Source organism: Acanthopagrus latus, chromosome 18 (assembly GCF_904848185.1).
Source record: "Acanthopagrus latus isolate v.2019 chromosome 18, fAcaLat1.1, whole genome shotgun sequence".
Taxonomy (NCBI): Eukaryota; Metazoa; Chordata; class Actinopteri; order Spariformes; family Sparidae; genus Acanthopagrus; species Acanthopagrus latus.
In genome coordinates, this window is record NC_051056.1 from 12,713,875 (window position 1) to 12,737,272 (window position 23,398).

Below are 23,398 nucleotides of genomic sequence, written 5' to 3' on the forward strand. Positions count from 1 at the left end.
CTCCACGATCATGTTTGTATAAACTTCTTCAACGTAAGTCTGCTTCTCTGAGTTTTCTCCGTCTCTCCTGAATTCTCAAGCAAGCCAAAAATCCTACAACAGCCAGCGTTAGACAAAATGCATATAGAGTTGCTTTGATTTTAAATCATTTCACAGCAGATTTTGTGACTTGTCATGCATTGCATGCATCCATCAATAAAAGCCCAGGTGTGACCACTAATGTTAACAATGACACAAGTGTTCCAGTGAGCCATGTCACAGACTGAGCATGCTCAGTATCAGAGCCCTGGTGCTATCTCACTGTAATGGCATGCATCCATCAATAATGCTATAAATTCCACCTGTGCATTTCCTGCTTTGACAAGTCCAATTGTCTGCCGCTTGAAACAAGATAGAAAACTTTTCTGCAGGCCTCATTGTCTGCGTGTCATAGGTACGTCATCATTTTATGGATATTCATTGTATGTGTGGATTGATATGAAAAAAACAAACAAAAAAAAAGCAGTGATACAACAAAATGTAAGAAAAGACATGATGGTCACTGATCAGCAGTCTCAAAACATCACAGGTTAATTTCATGTAAAGTAATGAATGGCACCGTGATGTCACATTGAAAGTAAAAAAAAAAAAAAAAAAAAAAGATCAGTTATGTTTATTTCCCCTTCTCAACTCTGTCTCTCAGGGGCACATCCCGACACTGCGCCCGTGTCTTTTTCACGTCCGCTGACAAACGAACTATCTGGTTGGGGCTTCGCTTGTGAACCAGTAGGATTTTGTGGTATGCACACAGCTCCTCCTCTTCCTTTTCCGGAAAGTCAAACGTGAGGAAGGCAGGGTGGTGGATGGGGTGAGCGTTAAGCCGAATCATACACATGCCTACATAAACGTCGTCGATGGGGAACAGGTGAACCCTTTTAGACATCCTGTGTAGACGCTTTGCCAACAAGCCGGAGTACACGACCCCTCCCCCGCCCGCATAGGCAGGATAGTTGCCCTTGTAGAAGCTCTCTGGGATGAAGTACTTGGACTTGATGCTTCGGTCGGGCAGAGCTGCAGCTATTACGTCCCCAACCATAAAGTCTTTTAAGGTCTTTTGTGCATTTGGCTTCTTTAGCTGGTCCTGGAGTAAGGTTACAATGTTTGCAGTGTTGACGAAGACGTCGTCATCACCCTTAAAGATGAAGTGAGTCCGGTGGCAGTGCCGTGAGAACCAGCTCCAGAAGAGCACATCTTTCAGGGTGAGGTTGAAGAACGTGTCCTTGAAGTTCCATTGCAGAATGTCTCCATAATGTTTGTTCTCCAGCTCCATTAACTCAGATATGTTCACACCAAGCTCATTAGGGTCCTCTTTGCCTATCAGGAACACCCTGCGGACGTATCCTCCGCTGCTGTTCTGTCCAGCTACCCATCCCACCTGGCCCCAGGCCTGTCGAATGGCCTGTCGGTTCTTAAAGTTCAGCTCTGTTGTCTTAATGGCCAGAAGAAGCAGAGTGTTTTCCTTCTGATCTTGTGCTCCAGCCCCACATACACCTGGCTGGTAGAGGGTTCTGTAGTCCCTCCTGTGCATGTGTCCCACAAAGTCTTTTATCTGCTCTGGTAGCTCTGTAAAGTTTCTTGATGTGCCGTTCGAGTTGACAACATCAGAGAAACTTTGCGTCATTAGGGACCCAAGAAAAGTGTTATTTTTAAATCCCTTCTTAGTGTTGTTTGGGGATAGGATGGGGTTGAAATAGCGGTCCACAGGCAGCTGGAGCTGGTTCCAAAGGGGATCCCCATCTATGTGGAGCTTCCACAAAGTTTTTGGGAGTGGGGAAAGGCTCCTCCTCCTATAATGTCCTGAAGCCTCGAAGTAAATAGTTCCAGCTTCGACATATTTTGCGCCTGGTGTCCCTCTACTATTCATCTCCATACACACCACAGCGCCGACGTAGATGAACAGCAACACCAGGCAGATACATGGGCAGCACACACAGATCAACACGTTACGCCAGCGACATCGGATCTGCGCCATTGAACTGCAAATGCACAAAGTTAGTTTGGACAAAATTAGAGATGGTATTAAAAGAGACATTATGCATTTTTGTTTGTTTCTCCCCCACTCCTCCAGTGTTTTATATATATATATATATATATATATATATATATATATATATATATATATATATATATATATATATATATATATATATATATATATGTATATATATATATATATATATATATATATAAAGATCTTGAAAGTTAAAATGCCAAACAAAAACTCCTCTCTCTCACAGAAAACACTGAAATGCCTCATCAGTAGTGCCACCTTTTGTTATGTGACATGGTGACATCACACTATGTCACAGAGTCACACTGGCATAATTTAAATTAAAATTTTGGGTGTAAGAATTGATTTGACAGAGCTGATCTGTTGTTGTTACTGGTGCTGCAGACTGGGTAATCGGGGGGGCACTGCAGCACGAGACGGTATGAGAAGACTGATGTGTCTAGCTATTCTAGTAGTAACCCAAAATATAATAATGAACCAGAAAATGAGTATAACACGTCTCCTTTAAATATCTTAACACATCAAATGTACCATGGAAGCCTTGAATTAGTGTGTGCACATGGAGAGGATAGATCAGGGGTTCTAACAGCAGGGTTTCCTGGGCCAATGGCCATCAACATTTTGTGCAGCCCATGAACATTACATGAAATGTAATATATTATATTTGAACCATTCCATTTAAGAAGTTCCACTTCAAAAGCCTATATCTGTCAAGTTAAGAATGACTCATGGTTGCACCTGCTGAGTGTCAGAGGGATTATGTTCTGTCATCAATGCTAAAGCTGTATTTCGGTGGATGACTTGGTAGATTAATGTGGAAGAGAGATGAAAAGCCCACCATAGAGTAAACGCTTGTCATGTTTAAGGGAAAAAAGGAGGCTTCAGGAACTCTAACTTCGTCAACCTCGGGGGAGAGCTAAAGTCACCTGCCTTATCTGCAAAGTGAATTTGGTGTTCAAGGAACGTAAAGTTTAATTGCCGTCATCAATCATAAATCCTTCAAAAACTTAATGTGTTTTCTGTGGGGCCCTCAATTATACACCACTCCCTAAACTGGCAAACAAAACTCCTAAGACTCCTAAGAGTGTGTTTAAATATTGACCAAATTTCATCAGAAGGTTCAATTTAGTTGCTTGTTCAGGGATTTTTGATTGTATCACATGATCTTCATCCATAGATGGATTTTTCCAAGTTGGAATGGAATCATGAATGTTCACATTTCCACTTGTCTATTTGTTACTAAATGCACCTTGTGGTGTGATGAGACTGTCCTGTAAACTTCTGTTCCCAAGGCTCAAGAATTAACTTAAAGTTGGGCCTTAATGAGAAGTTAGTAAAGTGGTAAAGTACAGTTCTAACAGCAGATGAATACAGCTACCACAACATCTGCCTGTTAATAGAGTAATAACCTCACTGTATGACATTCGTAACTACAGTTACAACTTATTTACACTAAGCAATTTGACAAGATGAGGGTTCTGAAAAAGGGTGAGCAGTAGTTTTGCTTACCTATTTTAAGCGACGGCTCCTTCTGGCACTGATAACTGAATTGCTTTTGATGGACAAAGCAGGTGATCCACGCTAGTGATCTTACTTCTGTCTTATTTCTGAAAAGGAAAAAAAAGTTCCCTCTCTCTCAAGAGCCAAATATTATATCCAGAAAGTCAGTCGAGGTGCTTTATACTTTTCCTGCCTAAAATATATGAGCCAGTTGGCTGATGAGGCTGCTGCACTTCCCAGAGAGGTGTGTGAGCAATGATGAAATGCAGCAGGTTTGCTTAGAGGACACCGGCGTGTGTGTGCAGATGAGGGAAACACCCACTGAAAGCGAACTAACAGGAATGATATGTTGCATGACCAGTGCTGCATGACAGCGAAATGAGCCACCAGCAGAGGATACACACTGATCTGTAAAAGAGAAGTCTAAATGTTGACAAACAACAATTAAATTTTTCATCTCTGACACTTGGTGTCACTATTCTAGCTCCACAACAAAGTCAACAAAGTATCTTTCAAACACAGATTAACTGCTGATCTGGCAGGTGAGCAGCTCCCTCCAACACAAAACACTTATCAGGTAAAGCAGGAAGTGTGAGGTGGGACATCCTGGGGAGCACCTGGTATCGCTTGTATTTTGTTAAATTGACAATGACATGAGGCATCCAAAACAGGTGCGGCAGGCATAACTGGTCGGCACTCAGATGGCAACAGCTTCAGTTCAACCTGCACCACCTGCAAGAAATGTGACAGCAGCTACAGCAGTGTGTGCTCTGTTCTTGTCAATATACAGAATAATCTTAGTTTTGATGTTGTAAGTTTCTGATAGTGATGTCATGACTGTAGGTTGGAATACGCGGTCAACAGGGAGTGAGAAAGAAGTGTGAAAAATGGTTGCTTGAATGAAGTGACCATTCTTTGCAATGAGCCATTATTTAAACATATTTAACAAAAAAACAAATAAATATAAATTCCTTCTCCAAAAAACACTTTGGTGTAGAATGAAACAAATTATAGACAAAGGTAAATGCTGCCATCTAGTGTTCTTAATCAGTGCAACTCCATTCTTACTGTATAGTTGCTTCACCTCAAACTTTATTAACTCGGTTTTACATAAACAAAGTAGCAATAATGGACAACAATTGCCTGTAAATTAACAGCAACAAACAACAGTTGTTTCTGTGGTGACAAAGATGACAGGACCGTTTCAAAATGGTAGGAATAAAGTTTTATTTTTCATATGAAGGGGTGGTTTTGGATTTTTCTTCTTTTACAAGTAGTATGTTTTTGATAAAACTTGCAAAAAATCTTCTAGCATATTCCAAGAATGATGGACATGAAGAGAAGGGGATTTTTATTGCTGAATGTTAAAATGAAGACACATTTTTATTTTTTCACCGAGTGGAAAAACGATTTGCTTGCTGCTTTTTCCATGCACCCAACTACCAGTACCACTAGGACATGCAGAGGGGTTCGAGGGGGAGGGTGAGGGGGAAGGGAGAGGGTGAGGGAGAGGAGGAATGTGCGGAGGGGGGAAGTTGGTAGGTAAAAAAGACGAAGGCAAACTGCTTGACAACACAAACATGGAGGATGTGTGTGAGAGTGTGTGTGTGTGTCTGCGTGTTTGTGTGTGTGTGTCATTTGAGGGTTTGTGTCTGTGTGCATGTGTGCTTCAATATGTGTGACGAGTGTATGATGTGTGAAATGTCAGTGTGTATGTAAAGGGGGAAGAGGGCAGTGCAGGGGTGAGGAGAAGGGGGGTGGGGGTTGGGGGGGTGTTAACAATTCAACTAGCTCTAGAAGCACACTACCCTCACTTGCAGTTATTTCCACATTGCAAATCCCAGATTGATTACAGTGAATAGTAAGACAAAACTAGGCAGACCTTTTGGGCAATGAACCCAAATAATGTTTTTTATAAATTTCTAGCATGATTCCCCCCTGAATCGGAGGGGTTCGTCAACATTTTTAAGATACTTTCTACATCTGTGATCCATGCATCTCCTGCGTGAAGAAAGAAAAACAGAAAAAACTCTACTTATTGGAAATTAACTCTAATAGGGACATATTGTATCTGACATTTTCCTCGGTGAGCTTGAAAGGGTCTCTAAACCCAATGTGTATCTGACGTGGAAGAGTTTCTGATCTGTATCTGGAGATGGGGCCTAAATTCATCTGCTAGTTGCTTCTGAAGGTCGGTACGGGGGGTGAGAAAGACATGAAGGTGAGGGGCGATGTCGGTTGGAGGGGGCAGACGGAGACACACACGTAACAGATCATTCAGTCAATATGACCAAGCAAAAGAAGTTTCAATCAATAAAGGTATAGCAATGCAAATCAAGGATGCAGTAATTAGTATTATCATATACCACTGTTTGGCTGTGAGCTAAAGAAAAAAGTAGAATCAGACTCAGAAACTTGCCCTCTAGCAGTGTGAACCTGCACGCAGTGACCTGCGAGACCAATCAGAGCAGTGCCATCGCTACAGAGGTGAAAAAGGTGGAGGCCATTCCAGGGGCCCACAGCTGGAGAGGCCCATTAACTTTCCAGTCGGATTTTATAAGTAAAGAAAGAAAAAGAATTGGGGTAGGGGGTGAGGGGGGCAGAGCAATATCCTCCTCTCAGGGGCTCCAGAGTTTCTAGCTACGCCCCTGAAACATAGTGAACAGATGTGGTCTCTGCATTTTTTTCATCATCGTGACCCACACACAGCGACACACAAGCCCACTTACACACATACACACAACCTTTAGAAGTAAGAAAAAAAGAAAAAAATCAACTGAATCTTCCTTCTTTTTCCAAGAGTTTTTACCCACGCTCCCTTAATCATGGCCACGAGTAAACGCAACAGACCTGACGGACGGACAGGAAAGAGAGTGAGGGGACGTGGGTCTGGCCTGCGGACTGAACTGTGACTGAGAATGACGTGCGCTCTCTGCTTTGAGTCTTTTGGCTGTGATGTGATGGGGAAGTCCTGAGACACAGTGCGGCTCTAAGCTGCTGGCATAGGAAACGGGCGGGCTGGGCAGTCCACGGGAGGCCAGAGTCAGGCTGGATTACAACTGGATTGGTTAGGTTCGGTTTGGATCGGCAGCTCCCTGGCCAATGACTGCTCACGGAGGGAGGTTCTTACAGTGCAATGGAGCTTCTGGCAGCGTGAGGATTGGTGAGAGGAGCATGTCAGCCAAAGAAGAGACCACACCCTGGAAGGTGAGAACCAAATGAGGCTTCATGAGGTGTACATACAGGCATGCACACACACACGCACACGCACACGCACGCACACACACACACACACACACACACACACACACACACACACACACACACACACTGCAACCACCACCAATGTCATGGCAACACCCTGAACACCTACACAGGAATCTGGAGTCACTTTCTCTCACCAGCTCCCTAACAATCTTGTTTTCACAGAAATAACAACAAACAACTGAGAGGCAGCAACGAGGACAGAAATGACTGATGTGATTCATCCAAAAATCAGCCCAGAAAAACTACCCTACACTTCCGGTTGCGTCAGTGACTAATGTCCCTGTGAAACGAGCGCATCGCGTGGATCATACTCATGTAAACAGACACCTTTTACACAGGAGGAATCAATATTGCATGATGACATAATCAGATCACAGTTCAAAAAGAAGAAGATCCCAAATCAGAGAGAAAACCAAAGCAAAAGGAAGGAAGAGGGTTGGTCTCTATAAAAACGAGGAGTCTTTATAAGAAAGGCTACAAAAACTCAATGGGACCTCCGACTTCAGCATACAGCAAAAGGCACCACAATATTATTCTATTTATCTAACTTGTGAAAAAATTGGCACGTAATTCTCTTATTTTTTCATCTCTCATAATGCTGTAAATCAAAAAACTTTACATATAAATATTTCCCCCCCATTATAAAAAAAGTCTTTGCTGTTAGCTAGTAGACAATTTTTGCTGAAATGAAAATAAATATTTCATTTGTTTAGAATATCTGTCTGTTATACAAAATAAAAATATTTCTCCTAGGTGCAGGTCTCTAGTCCACTGGTTGTGTGTAGGAGGAAGGGGAGTGTGTGAGGTGGAGGGGGGTGGACGGTGGCAGGGGGGTGGGGGGAGGTTAAGTCTTAAAGGGGCATGTTGTCAGCCTTGGAGCGCTGCGACTGGGAGCCGCGACTCTGCCCGTTGCTGCGCGTCCCTGGCCGACTCAGCCCGCGGTGAGTCCGTGTGTCCGCACCAGATGACGAACGGTAACCCGGGACGGTTAAGGGCGGGTCCATATTCATGTTCTGCATACTAAGGAAAGGCGTGCTCTCCCCATGACCATCCTCTTCCTCCTCCTCTTCCTCCTCCTCCTCTGACTGGCTGAAGCTCTGTGAGCTGTAGTCCCGTAGGCCTGCTGAACGCTGGGAGATGTGTCCGTTGAGGCGGTTGCGTCGCGGGCGGCGCCGGCTCCGGATGGGTTCCCGCGAAGAGGCGTACTCCTGCGTGGTCTCATAGGCCTCATCGTCAGGGAGACGGTAGGGGCTGGACGGTAGACTTCCTGTGCTCTCCGTCAGGTAGGGTCGCCGTGGACGCCGCGGCTGCCTGTATAAACTTCCATCCTGAAACAAGAGACAAAGTGGAGGGGGTTTGATAGAAACTGTATCTGTTAAATATTTATCATGGTCAGAGGTTTGCTCAAAGGAACAGACATTATTTTTTTACTGTGAACAAATCCCAGAAAAAGTAAAACCACCATCTTACGTAGAGGTACGGTCCATCTAAAGTGTAGCTTATTCCTTTGCAAAGAAAAATAAGAAAACTAATAAAAAATAAACTGTCCTGTTGCCGTAAAAACTCACTGGTGCACCAAATATGTATCAATCTGAAAACAGTCCCCAACAAATGAACTATTTACTGCTGTTTGAGTTGTATTAACTTAAAACTACAGTGCTAAGCTGTTAAGTGACGATGTTTTAGTCTCCTTCAATTTCTGCTTCAGTTTTGTTTTTGAAATCAACACAAAACACCTCACCGATTACCAGTGACAGAAACTAAATCAACAGCATTGGATTAAAAGCAGCAGACTTTGAGACGATCACTGCCTGCCAACAGCATCTTTTGACCAACCAACCTGTCCAGCCAGACTGCCCCAGGGAGGAGGGGGGAGAGGCTCTTGCTCCTGGCTAATGTCTAGACACAGGAAAATGAAATGGAGGAAATGTAACCTAGTCTGGCCAAAGAACAGGAAAACAGACACTGTTCTGCCCCATCTTCACCACAAGATCACTGATCACACTGTCGCACTCGACAGGTGGAACAAATGTCCAAATGGACAAAGCGCAGGACCCCGGCAAGTGAATGGAGGTCTCTGTATTACACGCTTGGTGCTCAAAGCACCAGAAGTTGTTGCAGATGTTGAACTTTTAATATAAAGACACCGGCTACATTATCATCACCATCTTGTTGCCGCTGCTTCCATTCACAGCAACGCAAATTCAAAGAATGCACTACGTGTTTGTAAATATATTTATAGAAATAATGGTTTGTACTATGTAAAGCATGAATGAACTACAGACTTTTATTTTGCCATGCAACCCTGTGCTATATATTGACAAATAAATCACTTTGAACCTTCAGCAGGACTAAACATATTGAGTCATGAACTTGCACATTGCTGATTTTGGTCTTTTCATGGGATATGGCATACGACAGTCAAGTTTATGGATGTATGTTTTTCCTACGTACATCTGGGCATCGTAACAGCGGCTGATCGTCCTCTCTGTGATAGGCGGCAGCGGCAGGGGGCAAGGAAAGGGCGTGGCTTGTGTTGGGCGAGGTTATCTGGAAGGTGGGCACCTGGGGCGGCAACGGGGGGTAGTGGAACTCCACCGGAGACAAGCGTGCTGGTGTGGTCAGCGCTGACACATACCTGGACAGAAAAGATGACAGCAGATTATTGTATAACACTTTGATCACATACATGCAAGTGCGCTGGCCTGAGAAACACAAACAAGCTCAGGAAACCCATGAACTCTATATATTCAAGTTTTGCATTCTGCAACAACAATTTTCCCTTTGGTATGCATTTTGATTTGGGTATAAAGGCTAAGTTCACCTGTCTAGTTCAGTTGTTGGAAAATGCTGCAAAGCTGTTTTGCTGTATAGCTACAGATATGTCCAACAAAACTTCTTCTCACTTTCCATCAGCATGAGGGTGAGAAGATAATGACTACATTTTTATTTTTGGGTGAAACTTACACTTAAGGGTATAGTAGTCTGACACTGACCTCACAGTGTGCCTCACCAGAATTGTTGATAAGGTCATGAAAAGAACCAGTGCAGTACATCAGTGGAGGATTGGATGCACTTGTCTGATGCAGATATACTTTTGACTTGGACTGACAGCAGTACCAAGTCATTGTGCCAGTGAGTCCGATCCATCTGTTTTCTAAAGCCTTTGTCCTCTATAGAGCCGGGGGGCTGGAGTCTTCCCAGCATGCACTGGGAAACAGCAGGGGTACACCCTGGACAGGTCGCCAGTCAATCACAGGGCTAACACACAGACAAACAACCACATTCACACCTGCAGGCAGTTTAGTGTTTGCAGTCCATCTGACCTGCAAGTCTTTGGACTGTAGGAGGAAACTTAACACAGAGACGCTGCAGCCAGCTGGCTGAGGCTCGCACGCACCACCTTTTCTGCTATGAAACAACAGTGTGAACTGCTGAGCCACCTCGCCACCCACTCAGTCAGTCCCAAGAATATGAAATACATTGCTGAACATGTGCCAGCACATGCTGCACCTCACTGAGTTTAACTTAGTTGTTAATGCACAGCAGAGGTCTCTATTTCTGCAACACGAAGTGAGTCAGTTTGACACCAAAGTGATTTGTGAATTACATGTTTCTGGTGAAATAAATCATCTGAAACTCTAAACTAGTTAATAATGATATATGAAGCACAATATGGAACACACCAGATCACCACAGACTACATTATGTACAGACGTCTCACTTTCTAAATCCTAACTTACCACATCTTTCTTTGCAAGTTATTTCATTTCAAAAACATCGACAAAATATTTTTGTTAAATAAACTCTGTACTATTGTAGTGCACACAGGTAATACAAATATTGCTAAATAAGGTAATGTCAGGTCAGTTTATTAGTCAGAGTGCATTCTGGGACATGGATGAAACCACTAACTGGTAAACAGAGGAGTCAAGTAGGAACACCACAGTTATTCAAAACAAAAAAGAAAGAAACAAAAGAAATTAGCTTTAAAGAGCATTTGTCACAGAATAATCCTAAGACTTGTCACACCACTAACATAAAGTGATTTCTTCTTTTACAACCAAAATCTAAAACAAAACAAAATTAGTGAGTGTTCTTTTTCAACAAAGTTCATCAAATTCATCAACAATGTTGATAAAAACATAATTAACTAGGAACTCAACAGGGTCGCAGGATAACACCGAATTCACATTACATGACAGCATCTGGGTGATGTAGTCCCGGACACACTGAAACGTGTATAACAATTTACTGCCACCTGGGGTCGCTATAGAGTAAATAGGCCTGTGTGAAAACCTCCCAAAACAAAGCAAAAGTGTTGCAGAGGCATGAACAGAGTTACACCTATCACTACCACCATCACATATACACACACACGCACACATACACACAAAAACAAACATATTCACACCTGTCCTACCTGTCACTGTGAGGCGAGTCTCTTAGAGAGTCGTAGGAATCCCCGTATTGCATCCCTGGTCCTGACACGTCCGTACAGCCCCAGTGGGCAGCCCTCCTCGCCATGCATGCCGGGCTGCTGCACTTACTGGTTCCCACCGAGCTGGACAGCCCACCTGACTGGCAGTCTGAGTTCATACTCTCTGTTCGCTCCATGCTCCACGTCTGCTCCTCATGTCTGCAGGTGTGGGTGTTAGCAGAACAAGTTTAAAAGGTTATGGTAGCGCTGATGAGGCAGGATGATACAGAGGAGGAAGGAATAGTGGGCAAAGAATCTGCACTGCAAAATGTTCACTTGCCTTGTTGGTTAAAGCACCATCAAGCGATTATTTTGATAAGAACACTGAATCAAGTCACTCTTTAACATGGCAGTCACCGCCAAAAATACACATGTTCGTCTCTTGAGTTGTGAATGTTTTGGCAATAAAAAGCTGTTAAGTTGATACACAATACCAAAGTCTACAGAATTGATGTTCTAGCCTCCAGTGGTGAAACCTTTCATAATTCTGCTTTAATGGCGCTACACATATTTCATATAATGACTGACAACTGATGTAACTTTTTCTCCTCTTGATTCAGTTGATTTTATCATTATACTTGTAGAATAAACGCCTACAGTACATCACAGAAAGTCTTCAAAACTTGTGTTCAAGGTTTAAGAAATTGTCCAGTTTTGAGATAGCTGTCTCTGAGGTATCTGCTGCCATGCTTATACAACAGATTAGGATGGCAGCAAATATGGTTTGTATTGTTGGCACAAAGCATTGAAAAATGTCATTAAATAAATCAAACAGGAATATATTTCTTTTCAGAATCACAATTACATCACAGTGTTCCTGTTAATCTGGATAACCCACAGACCTCATTGGAGATACTTTCAACAAAAGAAATAGTACCTATGACATCTGTTCACAACTGAAACTCATCTTATATAGACAGAATCACAATGTTTGTTTACAGTAGCTTCAAGGTAGAAACCCCCCACATTATCTTACATACAAATTAACTGTCTTTCTTTCAAGTGTTTAGATCAAATTCATCTAAAATGCAAGTTCAATGCCCTCATAGCTTTTTTATAACAAAATGTTCACTAACATTACTTTGGAGGCACAAAGTACATTTTATAAACACAACAGAAATGTCAGACAGGTCGACCCACTGTGTTTTACTATATATCTTAAAATGTTACAGTTAGCAGATTTCACACATCTCTACAATGCTAATCAATGGCCAGTTATCTGCCTGGAAGTATCTACTGTTGTTACCGCAACGCCATGGTTATTGAGTCTGCAATGAAAGTGTTTGCTTATGTACAAATGCGTGTGTGTGTGTGTGGCCGGTTTACCTGGAAGCATGTGAGGCAGTGGTAGAGTGGTGGGAGCGGGTAGACATTCGACTGCCTGCATAGTTCCCAGCGCCCTCAGCTCCGTGGCTGATCACACACTCTGTCGTTGGGACACTCTTAGAGATGTACTACAATACACAAAAACATAGAATACAAACACAAGACATTTTGGAGGTCCAATATGCAAGAATGTTACTTTAAACCATCCCAAAATTAAGTCAATATATCAACAGATTGTAAAGAAATAACAGTGTTGAGATTATGTCAAAGACATGTAGGTGTAGTGTTGCAGAGCTATCTACTGAAGTTAGCATCCTGGAAAAACCAGCATAGACCAGCACCAAAACACCACATATGCTGGTCTTGCTGGTGACCAGTCATGTCAGTCATGTTGTGTTTTGGTGCTGGTCTATGCTGGTTTTTCCAGCAGGGATGCTATTCACCTAGCCCCAGACCTGAAAACTTTTTTCCCCAAAGTCCTGTGCCAGCTTTGTAAACAAAAATTCTTCGGCCAACTGCACGGCTAACTGAGCTTAACAAGCTAAACATAGCTACAGTCATAAACAGAATACAGTTAGCTACTGTGGTGGTAGGCTGCTATTTATTTGGAGTTCAACGGGTGGCCTATGCTTACAGACTGCACCTTTAATAGTTTTACTGTCCATTTATTTAACAAATATATACCATAAATACAGATGCATTGAACATAATAAATATAAAGTGATGTCAACTGATGAGATGATTCCTGTGAACAGATCTTTGTAACACAGATTATCACTTCTCTCTCACTATTATTTATTGTTGCTATAATGCTGACTCATGCCCATTACATCTCCAGGAGAACTGTAGGTGCTTTCTGCCCTCTCTTTAACATCTGTCACTAATGTGCTACCATATTCTCTCATGTTGTCAGAGGATTAGACTTTTATTTACACACAGTGACTTTTCTGACAGCAGACCTGCTCTGAAGACTAAAAGAAGCTTCTCGGTAGAGTTCAATCTCAGTGCCGAAACTAAATAAATTCTATCAGTAACCCCACATAAAGCTCTGTGGGGCTTCTAGTGAAGCGTGTTCAGGTGACGCTGACATCCTGTTCTTGCGTCTTCCACTTCTGCCCTTACTTTAGAATTAATGAACATCTGAAAATTTCTGAACATTTTGACACCACAAGCCTATTTATAGATAGTTATATTTAATTAAAACCACTGATATATCTGGCTGAATTGCTCAAAAAGTTAGGAGATTACAGAGTGTGACTTCTCTGCCTCTGTCTGGTAGCTAACAGACATATTGTAATGTTGTTATTGTTAGCTATCAGAAGCTACAACAAAATCCCTGATGCCAAAAATCTTTCTGGTCCAGTTTGGCTACTGCATCTACTCTGGCACCAACTTGATGCTTAACTAAGAGAAAAACAGCCAAATACTAAAAAACCTATGGATCTTGCCATGAAATGACTGTTTTTTTCAGTGATGTTCAGTCTGGCCAGTAAATGTTGCATTGTTGCATAAAAATCAAACTCTGTTTACTTATTTATTTTTCCTCTGAGACAATCAAGTCCATCTGAAGTGACCTGTTTCTTTACTGCGTGGAGAGCAGGGTTGTCAGGAGGTGACTTTATCTCCAGTGTGTCAGTTAAATCTGACCTCGGGATCACCTGCACTTTCCTCTGCACTGCGTTTCTGCTGTTTGGACTCACGTCAACCATGGGGATCTCCTCGGGACCAGGTCCAGGGTGGTTGGGTCCATTGGCCAGCATGCGGTTTGGTTGCTCCACACACTGATTCTGGTTCTGGTGTAGGTGACTGTGCATCTTCTTCCTCTGCTTCCTAGAAGGGTGGATGAAGGAACAATAAAAGATCTGAACTGAAGACAGTGACAACTTCTCTTGAGAATTCCTTTTAGAAATATTTCTTCTCAACTTTCATTACTTCACTCATCACATGACTGTTTTATGTTCATGTTGAAAGCACTGCAGCACTCTATCTAGCCAGTGAGGTCATGTAAATAGGTACATTTACTCAAGTTCTGTACTTAAGTATTATTTCGAGGTACTTGTAATTTACTTGAGTATTTCCATTTTCTGCTTTCTTATATTAAAGGAGGAAAATGTTGTACTTTGCAGATTACAGTACTACATTTATAAATTCATTTAGTCTGTCAGCAACCAGTTAAAAAAAACTCTGATTCTGATAATCAAAACAATGCTGAATGTCAGATCTGATAATCAGTCGACCAATAATATACAATATTTACATACATGTAAATATTTGTCTATTTAAATTTTAGCTGTAGTTTTGATGCTGAAGCACATTTAATGTCAGATACTTTAAGACTTTTAGTCACGTACTATTTGTATGGATGACTTTCACTTTTACCGAAGTAATACTGTAACATATTATCTTTACTTTTACTCAAGGGTACCTTCCTGGTACTTTTTACAACACTGTTGTAAAGTGTATTTACTCAAGTAATACACAATTTTGAGGTGCAGTGGTACGTGTACTTTATTTGAGTTTTTTAATTTAATGGTACTTTACTTTTAAGGGTTTCTAAAACTTTTGTTGTGAGACTCTCAGTGGACCTTGAGGACTCACAAGGGTTACATGAGCTTATCTGCGAGTGTGTGTGTCATGATAACCATGATGATTTAATAATCCACACTGGCGGTCGATTTGGTGATGTTATATAAGCTATTGTATATGTTGTCTTTTCATTGAATGGCCTGTTGAGTGTCTCTGACCACTGACTAGTTTGGGCCTCTTGTTGTTAGTAGTTCAACCAACAAACCCTCAAATCCAATCAATCATACTTTTGTGTAGCAGGACTTTGTTCTTTCTGTTGTCCTCCCCGAGTAATCATTTCATGAACCCACAGATTTGTTCTGGCCATTTGAACAGGCCTGACACAAAGGTTTGGAACCACTGAACTAACTTAATATTTAGAAGTTAAAACTAGCCCCACCTAGAGCAGCTACAACAGTAAAATGCATCGTACACACGCAGCAGAAACCATAATTTGATGTCATAAATTATAATATTCAGTGACAGGGGACATTTGTTGCCAACATGTACTTTTACTTTTGATGATAATACTCCTGTACCTTAAAATTAGTAGCAATTTTTTAAAGGAACTATCATTGTAATGGAGCATTTTTAGACTGGTATTCTTGACTGGTAACCATTATTCTACAGCCCAAAATGAATCACATTCTTCTTACAGCAGGTTTTGGAGCAATATATGAGTGAGGAGTCATTAATGTTCCCTTCAAAGACACATACTTGGTTTTGCAGTAGGCCACCACACAAACGATGCCAACGACCAGCAATGCCACACAGATGCCTGTGATCGTCAGCACCCGCCTTTGGTAAAGCTTCTCAGCCTCTGTGGATGGAAACACACACGTACAAACACGCACATGTTCACACGCACACACACATCCATTCATTGCAGACAAACAAACCCAAAGCATACAGAAATATGCACACACACACACACACACACACACACACACACACACACACACACACACACACACACACGTACAGCATGAGCACTACTCCATTGATGCTAACTACAGAAACAGTTTTCTGACTATCATCTACTGCCATCCTTTCCCCTGTGCTGTCTATTAAACAACTTCTACTCTCTGATGTCTCGTGACTTGTAACTGTACTACAGTCACACAGTGCTACAACAACACAGGACTAATTCTACAAGCTCAAAAATATTCTGATGAAAAGCAAACATCCTGACATAGACTTCCTGCTGTCCCTATACAAGTGTATTTACAATGGCCATGGGGATGTAATGCTACAGATGGCACTGGAGGGTCTGAGCACATGCCACAGTACGTGTATGGATGAGATTATTCAAAGGAGTAACTAAATAAAGCAGTTTTTGTTCAAAGTGTTAACACCACACTGGCCCAAGAGTTTAAAGGTTTGATATATTAATTTTGGCATAAATTAGAAAATAACATATATGTTTTGATTAACCTGTATGTCATTTGTTATGTCAGGCGCTGATCCTGGAGGTCGGGTTTTAGCTGGTCTCCTCCTGCTGTGAGTGAGGTTTTCATTTTTTTGTCAAGTTAACATCATCAAAAAGTTAGTTTTTTAATCACATTAACACCATGCTGGAAAGCAATGTTTAACTGTCCTCTCTGGTTGAAAGCTTGAAGAACATTAAAATAATTAATACCTGGAACAGTTATGTCACAAGGTCCTTGAAACATGGTTCAACCACTGGAGGTCAACAGAAAGAAAATATTTAAAAGTTTATCTGTAATTTAAATCTCCCCCGATTTTTAATCAAAGTTCTTATAATGTCATGACTTTACCTTGACCTACAGTTTACCTGGCTTAAAAACAGGTGAAAATTCAACTAATTTGCTGTGTTAGTTATTTTGTTAATATTGGAGTGAAGTTGTCCTACAATTTATCACAATAACTTTGTTTGGTTGAGAGTTCTCCATTTATATTAATTCATATTGTATATGTCTGTTTTGGTTTCAGATATATATAATTAACCATAACTGACCATAAATGACTATTAACAATGAATCAATGGAGTGAAAGGAGGACGCGTCTCGGCCCAGAACAGATTTTCTTTCTTTCTTTAGAGATAAAACTGCCATTTTCATTATTTCTTAAGGAATAATACATGGGTCTTGATTAAAAAAAAACCCATATTCAGGTGGCTGGTATCTATGAGGGAAAATAATTTGTTGCAGATACAAATAAAAATGAGGATCTAGCGAGGAGGAGCTATGTTTTATTCAATATCGGATTACGCTTGATTGAATTAAAGCGGAGGTATGTGCTCTACTGATTGCCATATTGTTGTTAATGCATCCAATAGAAGAGAAGAGTTGGAAAGGTTTTGAGTTATTAAAAAAAAATAGTTTTCAAGTTTGAGCCATTTTAGTATTTGCTATTTTTACTCAACGAAGACTTTTATTGGCGACTGGGTTGATTTGGTTGCAGTACTTTGATGTCACAGTGCGAACTTTGCATTCAGACAGATTTGGATCACATTACACTGCACTGCATTCAACTCATTAAGTGCTTACAGGTTTGTGGTGATGTTGTGTGAATACTACGCCATCTTGTTGTATCTAGGTTAATTCAGACTTCTGGGCCCGCTGTGGTGTAACACTCTGTGTCAGAATGGCAAGCGTGACGACACAGTGACAGAGGGAGCAACAAACAGAACAGAACATGAGGAGGAAGAGGGAGGGAATAAAAAGAGAAAAGGAAAATTGGAGAGGAAGGAGGAGCAGGAGGAAACACGTAGACGGAGGGAAGGGAGAGAAGGGGGGCTGAGAGGGGAGCAGGAGAAAGGCCCAGGGAGAAACTAGTCCCCCTGAAACCAAAGATTGGTCTGACTTTGTCCCTGCATCAACTAAAAATGGATTATAGAGGCCCTTGGATTGTTAGTTATGGCCAGATTAAAGTCCCTAAAGCTCAATCATTGTTTTCCCAATGTCATCAACCTTCTCTTACATAAATATTTGTTAGTTTTAATGTTTCTGATACTTCTGAAGGTGTCCACTTAATACAGTGACACTAATAGGCAGTCAGTAGCTGAAGACAGTCTGTCTAGGTTTCTCCCTGTGGTTCTTTTGGAAGAAAGTAAGATGAGAATAAGGTAAAATACACTACAAAAGCTAAACTTATTTATAGCATTTCTGATATCAGCTTGAAACAGGAGCAGGTGAATCATAAACTGTCCCCTTTACCTAATTTACCTTACCTTTCCCCCTCTCCCCTTCCTCAAAAAGCTGTAAACACGCCACTGAAGGGGAAGGAAGGGGTCGAGGGAGGGAAGGGGAGGGGAGGGGTGTCTAAATAAAGGGCCTCTGTAGCGATTGACAAAGACTACGAGAGCCCTGGCCCGGCATTGTGTGCGTGTCACAAAGTACTGATACAGAAAGGCAAAGGGAAATGGGGAGGCGAGCTCACTGGCAGTGTGGAGCCAACAGCCCTGGTGATTTAGGACAGGCGAGCTCTTGACTCTGACACCGAGTCAATCAAGGGCAGAATAATAAGGACAGACTATGTGGTCAGGCCTTTTGCCCACTTTTGGCAAGGCTTTGCAAAAATACTCGCAGCTTGCATGTTTTTATTCGACAGGCTACTGAAGCCAAAATGCACATTGCCAAAGCCGAGAGGACGAGCCAGATACTTGTCGACTTATCGATGACGTGAAACTAATTTATGGACAAAGAAGGTAGATTTTGCTCTGACATGGTGTCAACATAAACACAACTTCTATTTGTATTAGGCCCATTACATTGTTTTTTAAAATTCACTTCTGTAATTTATGTTATCATTGCATCATTCCCAGGTAATTTGTCTCTTTCTCTAATGTCTACCAGGTCTGTCAGACTGTCAGAAGAGTGCATGCAGAGAAGGGAGGTTTCATGTCTTAAAAGCAGGTTAGTGGGCAGGAGAAAAAGAGGGACAGGTTGAGGGAGACCCAGTTGTTGGTTTTAGAAAGAAGATGACACAATAATGTGTGACTGTGAGAGGATCTTGGCAAACCCTTTTAAGCACAGCAAAATGAATAATAATGTTCCATACCCATAAATTCAATTCTGAGAAGCTCTGCCAGCGCAGAAAGTTGTCGTGGTAAAAGGAAAGAGACAGATCGGGTCAGGTGTAATGTCCACTTTGGAGCAGATATATTATTTTCATGTCCTACATACGCTGAACCAGGATATAGGTTAATTAGTGCTGTCAGCCAGAGCGATTGACATGTGTACCGTCCAGTAACAGACAGACAACTCAGACAGCCTCAGCTCTGTGACCCCCAAAAATGACAGGAAAAAAAAAAAAAAAAAAAAACTGAACCAAACCAAAAAAAAGCGAAGGGAGACAATGAACCAAAGGCAGAAGGAAAGAGAAGTCAACAGGCAGGAAAAAGCATGCAGAGACAGATGAACAAAGACAGCAAGACAAGAAGCCACATCACTTACTGCTATATTTAACAGACCTCATTTCTGGGCAGAAATATAAAACAAAACAATAAAAAAAGAAAAGAAAAGAAAAACAAGACAAAAGGAAAAAAAACCAAGAAAACAAAAGATAAAAAGCAGTGAGTTACTCTCCAACATAAAAACACAGTACAGTCGATGAGGCTGGCACAGCAAATGGGGGTGGGTGCTGTAACTCGTTTGACTAATGGCAATTGTGTGCCTTGGTATTGATTACAGCATACCTCTTGTAAAGCACTTTGTCCCACTACTGCTGCGTACTGCTATTATAACCTTTCATATGATTTACAAAGAAATTGTCTCAGGATTCCCAATTTCCATGGCTTTGCATGCATTACTGGCCAGAAAGAGAGATATGAGAAGTCAGCCAATCTTCTGTCCAACTTGATCTTAACTACTCTATGTTGAGACAGTGCTTTATGTTTGAACCCCTAGAAGAAAGCAGGCTGCAACAAATCAACATGGACTTAACACAGCAGAAAGTGTCCCTTTGACAGACTGGAAAAACGATCACGATGCAAAATAAAAGCACAGACAGACAGACTTCAGCATGTAGACGAGGCTTGATGATGGGGTCAAAATATGCAGACATTACATAATAGAGAACATAATGTATCATGTTCTTGGTTTAAAGTTGACATTTTTCAGTGTGGAATTGTCCACAACAGACAAACAGCAAAGCAAGACAACATGGCATGGAGCAAAAGTGTTTTAACCCCTGGAAACAAGAATGGGAGGCTCATCTTTATCCCTCTGTTTTATCTCCGTGTGATGGCATGGCCAGTTACAGGAGCATGACACAGCCAGTTCCGTGCAATGCTAAATTTTCTGCACATGTCCTGCGATCTCTGGTTGTCATCTGATTGTATTGATAATGTATATATCAGTGTCACTGCCCATGCTATCACAGGAGACTGACAAGACATTCCCCATTTTCAGCCCTATGATTTAAAGGAAAAGTCTGACATTTTTGGAAAATGTTTCTGTCTTCACAGTAAATATGACGCTAGAGCCAGGAGACTGTTAGCTTAGCCTAGCATAAAGACTGGGTGCAAGGAGACAAAGCCTGCTGAAATACCAGCACCACAGGGCTCCCAAGTAACCTCAGCCTAACAACCGGACGGGACGAAACTGCTTTAAAATATTTTTTTCACATAGCTTCTTGCAAAACATAACTTATACTTGTTACATAAACACTGCATTCCAGACAACTCTGAACATCCAGTCTGTACGCTAACCTAGGGTTAACGTTTCCTGGCTGTTGTTTCATATTCATATTACATAAATTATAAATTAAAAGCAGCTACAAGGAACTTTTTGAAAGGAATCATTTTGTTGATTCAGCCCCTGCGCCCTTCCTCAAAAGCGGTACTGCACCACAGCCTCCTGTCATTAAGATCTTGATCTGATTAGCTTGTGCATTTATTTTAAGCAAGTGAAAGAATGTCAAAACTTACTATTCTTACTATTCAATTTTTTTTATGTAAGAAACTGTTACATGACGATAGTGAGATAAAATACATTTTCACTTCACCCTTTGCACTCCGTCATGTGTTATTACTCCTATAACTCTTATGAGTTACCCAATCTGGTTAAGGCATATATGTTAATATTATATATTATATATAATATATTAAGGCATATATGTATATATATATATATGTATACATACATATATGTGTGTATATATATATACATGTAGAGGTATCAGTATTAAACTCACTATTTCATAACCTGTTAAAAGCACCTTGTAGAATGTTTAAATGAATAAATATATTCCACACAAATGTCAAACTATTCCTTTTCTTCAGTTACACTGTGATGACGAGCAAAACATGTGACACCATTTTAGTAAATCAACCCTGGAACCAGCATTTAGCCACATGCCATTACGAGAGATTTTATCAGATGATCCATGGATGCTCAGAGTGAAAACAGCAGGCTTTCACATTCACCACTGTGGGCTTTTATCCTTATGTCTCAGTTCAGGACAGATTATACTGACATGATATCACGAATCTCCACTTATATGAAAATCAATATCACAAAGGGACCCACAGATAGATATAATTATGAGTGATGCTTTCAAATCCCATTACATTAAGACTTGAAAAGTTGAACATATTCCAACTCTAAATCTCATTCATTTGCCAAATTATTTGGATTTTGGGCACACTGTAGCTTCTAGTAATGACTGGCGGCTATTCAAAACAATGTCAGAAAGATTTTCATTGTTGTCCATCTAAAGCCTTTATTTGCCAGTCGTGCTCCACTCCAAAAAGTAATACCAGTGAAAGATTTTTGTCTTTGGTTATAAAAGATGGATGAAGTAAGGACATACAACTTTGTATTAATAGTTCCTATTCACAAAGTTTAGCCTTGATTAAAATCTAAGCAGCACCGATGGACCATCTACAAAGAAAAGTGACAAAGTGTACCAATAAAATCAAATTAGTTCAACCTCCTGTATCGGTTATTGTCTTAATTCTCTGTCTCCTCTGTTTCTTTTTGTGTGATTCACTGTGGCATAATTATATAATAATAGCTCAATAGTCAATTCTGAGGCTTATTTCAGCTGTCTGCTGTAGGTAAAGCATCCGGTATGTATGTATATCTGGTCATGTTTAATAAATAACAATGTAAGCAGATGAACTAGTGCAAAAAACATTTAAACTTGACTGTTTGTTTCTGGTGACCAGAGGTGCAGCACAGAGGAACCAGGGGAGACAGGGAGAGGAAGGGGTGGAGACAGAGGCATGCACATCCACACACACACACACACACACACACCAACGCACACACACACACACACACACACACACACACACACACACACACACACACACACACACACACACACACACACACAGAGCACCCTCCATCCAACCCCTCCAATGTAGCATGCAGCATCTCAGTGAGAAGGAGACAGACAAGAGCAAATGGACATACTGTAGAAACCGGCCATGACGGAGTTTTGACAGCGGTCCCCCGTATAGTCATTGGGACACCTGATGGAGGGAAAACAAGACACAGACGGGGGGGGATTAAAGATACAGTGGGAAGAGAAGGAACAAAACAGGAGGAAAGAGAGGAGGAGAGGAACACAAAGACACATAGAGGGAGGGGAGAAGAGAGAGGAGGAGGGGAAGGAGGGAGACATAAGAGAGCAGAGAGATGAGGGGTTAGAAACAGCACAATCCACCAAATACAGAGAGAGAGAGAGAGAGAGAGAGAGAGAGAGAGAGAGAGAGAGAGAGAGAGAGAGAGAGAGAGAGAGAAGAAATGACCTGCATACCGTGACATCACCGCCATCAATATGACATCACTGCTACAGTTAAAGACATCATCACAGTCATGAGGGTCATGTGATGGTGGTGCAGGAAGTAGGAGGGGTCAAACGTACAGTCGTTAACCTCCAAACCCTCTCACACACAAACACAGATGCACACGTACACACAAACACACACTCACAAAGGCTTTATGGTCAATTATGGACTCTCGTTCATTGCATCCATTTCTTAACCCCTGACCGAAACCATGAAATAGAAAAGCAAAGCAAAAGAGACTTTTAAGTAGATGCGATTTATTATGGACTTCCATTATTTTGATGTCCTTTATAAAACATGCCTGTAAAAACTGTAAATCGGCAGACAAGGTCAGTTTATACTGATCTTCTCTGCTGTTTAATGTTTGTAAAACTTTCACAGAGACGGCAAAGTGTTCTTTTCACATGACGTGATCTCAATGTGAAGTCTATGGACTGAGGCATCAGGG

At 41.3% G+C, this 23,398-nt stretch overlaps 2 protein-coding genes across 5 annotated transcripts in view; both read right to left on the reverse strand.

Moving 5' to 3' along the window:
• Positions 1 to 652: 652 nt before the first annotated feature.
• LOC119007722 (N-acetyllactosaminide beta-1,3-N-acetylglucosaminyltransferase 2) lies at positions 653 to 2,011 on the reverse strand. Its single transcript, XM_037077576.1, has one exon. The coding sequence runs from the start codon at positions 2,009 to 2,011 to the stop codon at positions 653 to 655; it is 1,359 nt and encodes a 452-aa protein (XP_036933471.1).
• Positions 2,012 to 4,655: 2,644 nt separating this feature from the next.
• The window catches only part of nrg2b (neuregulin 2b), a 67,991-nt gene continuing 49,248 nt past the window's right edge, over positions 4,656 to 23,398 (reverse strand). For 2 of the 4 annotated variants that reach the window (XM_037076786.1, XM_037076789.1), the window contains 8 exons: positions 22,574 to 22,632; positions 19,212 to 19,235; positions 15,906 to 16,008; positions 14,324 to 14,453; positions 12,624 to 12,751; positions 11,241 to 11,456; positions 9,272 to 9,455; positions 4,656 to 8,145 (listed from right to left, as the gene is read on the reverse strand). In XM_037076786.1, coding sequence (XP_036932681.1) covers positions 7,669 to 8,145; positions 9,272 to 9,455; positions 11,241 to 11,456; positions 12,624 to 12,751; positions 14,324 to 14,453; positions 15,906 to 16,008; positions 19,212 to 19,235; positions 22,574 to 22,632 — 1,321 coding nt within the window. In that variant the 3' untranslated portion in view covers positions 4,656 to 7,668. Of the gene's footprint in view, positions 8,146 to 9,271; positions 9,456 to 11,240; positions 11,457 to 12,623; positions 12,752 to 14,323; positions 14,454 to 15,905; positions 16,009 to 19,211; positions 19,236 to 19,606; positions 19,631 to 22,573; positions 22,633 to 23,398 lie in introns of all 4 variants that reach the window. The other 2 variants (XM_037076787.1, XM_037076788.1) reach the window with 2 other exon arrangements.

Coding starts and splice junctions, on each gene's coding strand:
- LOC119007722 (XM_037077576.1), bottom strand. CDS start 2,011: ATGGCGCAGATCCGATGTCGCTGGCGTAACGTGTTGATCTGTGTGTGC.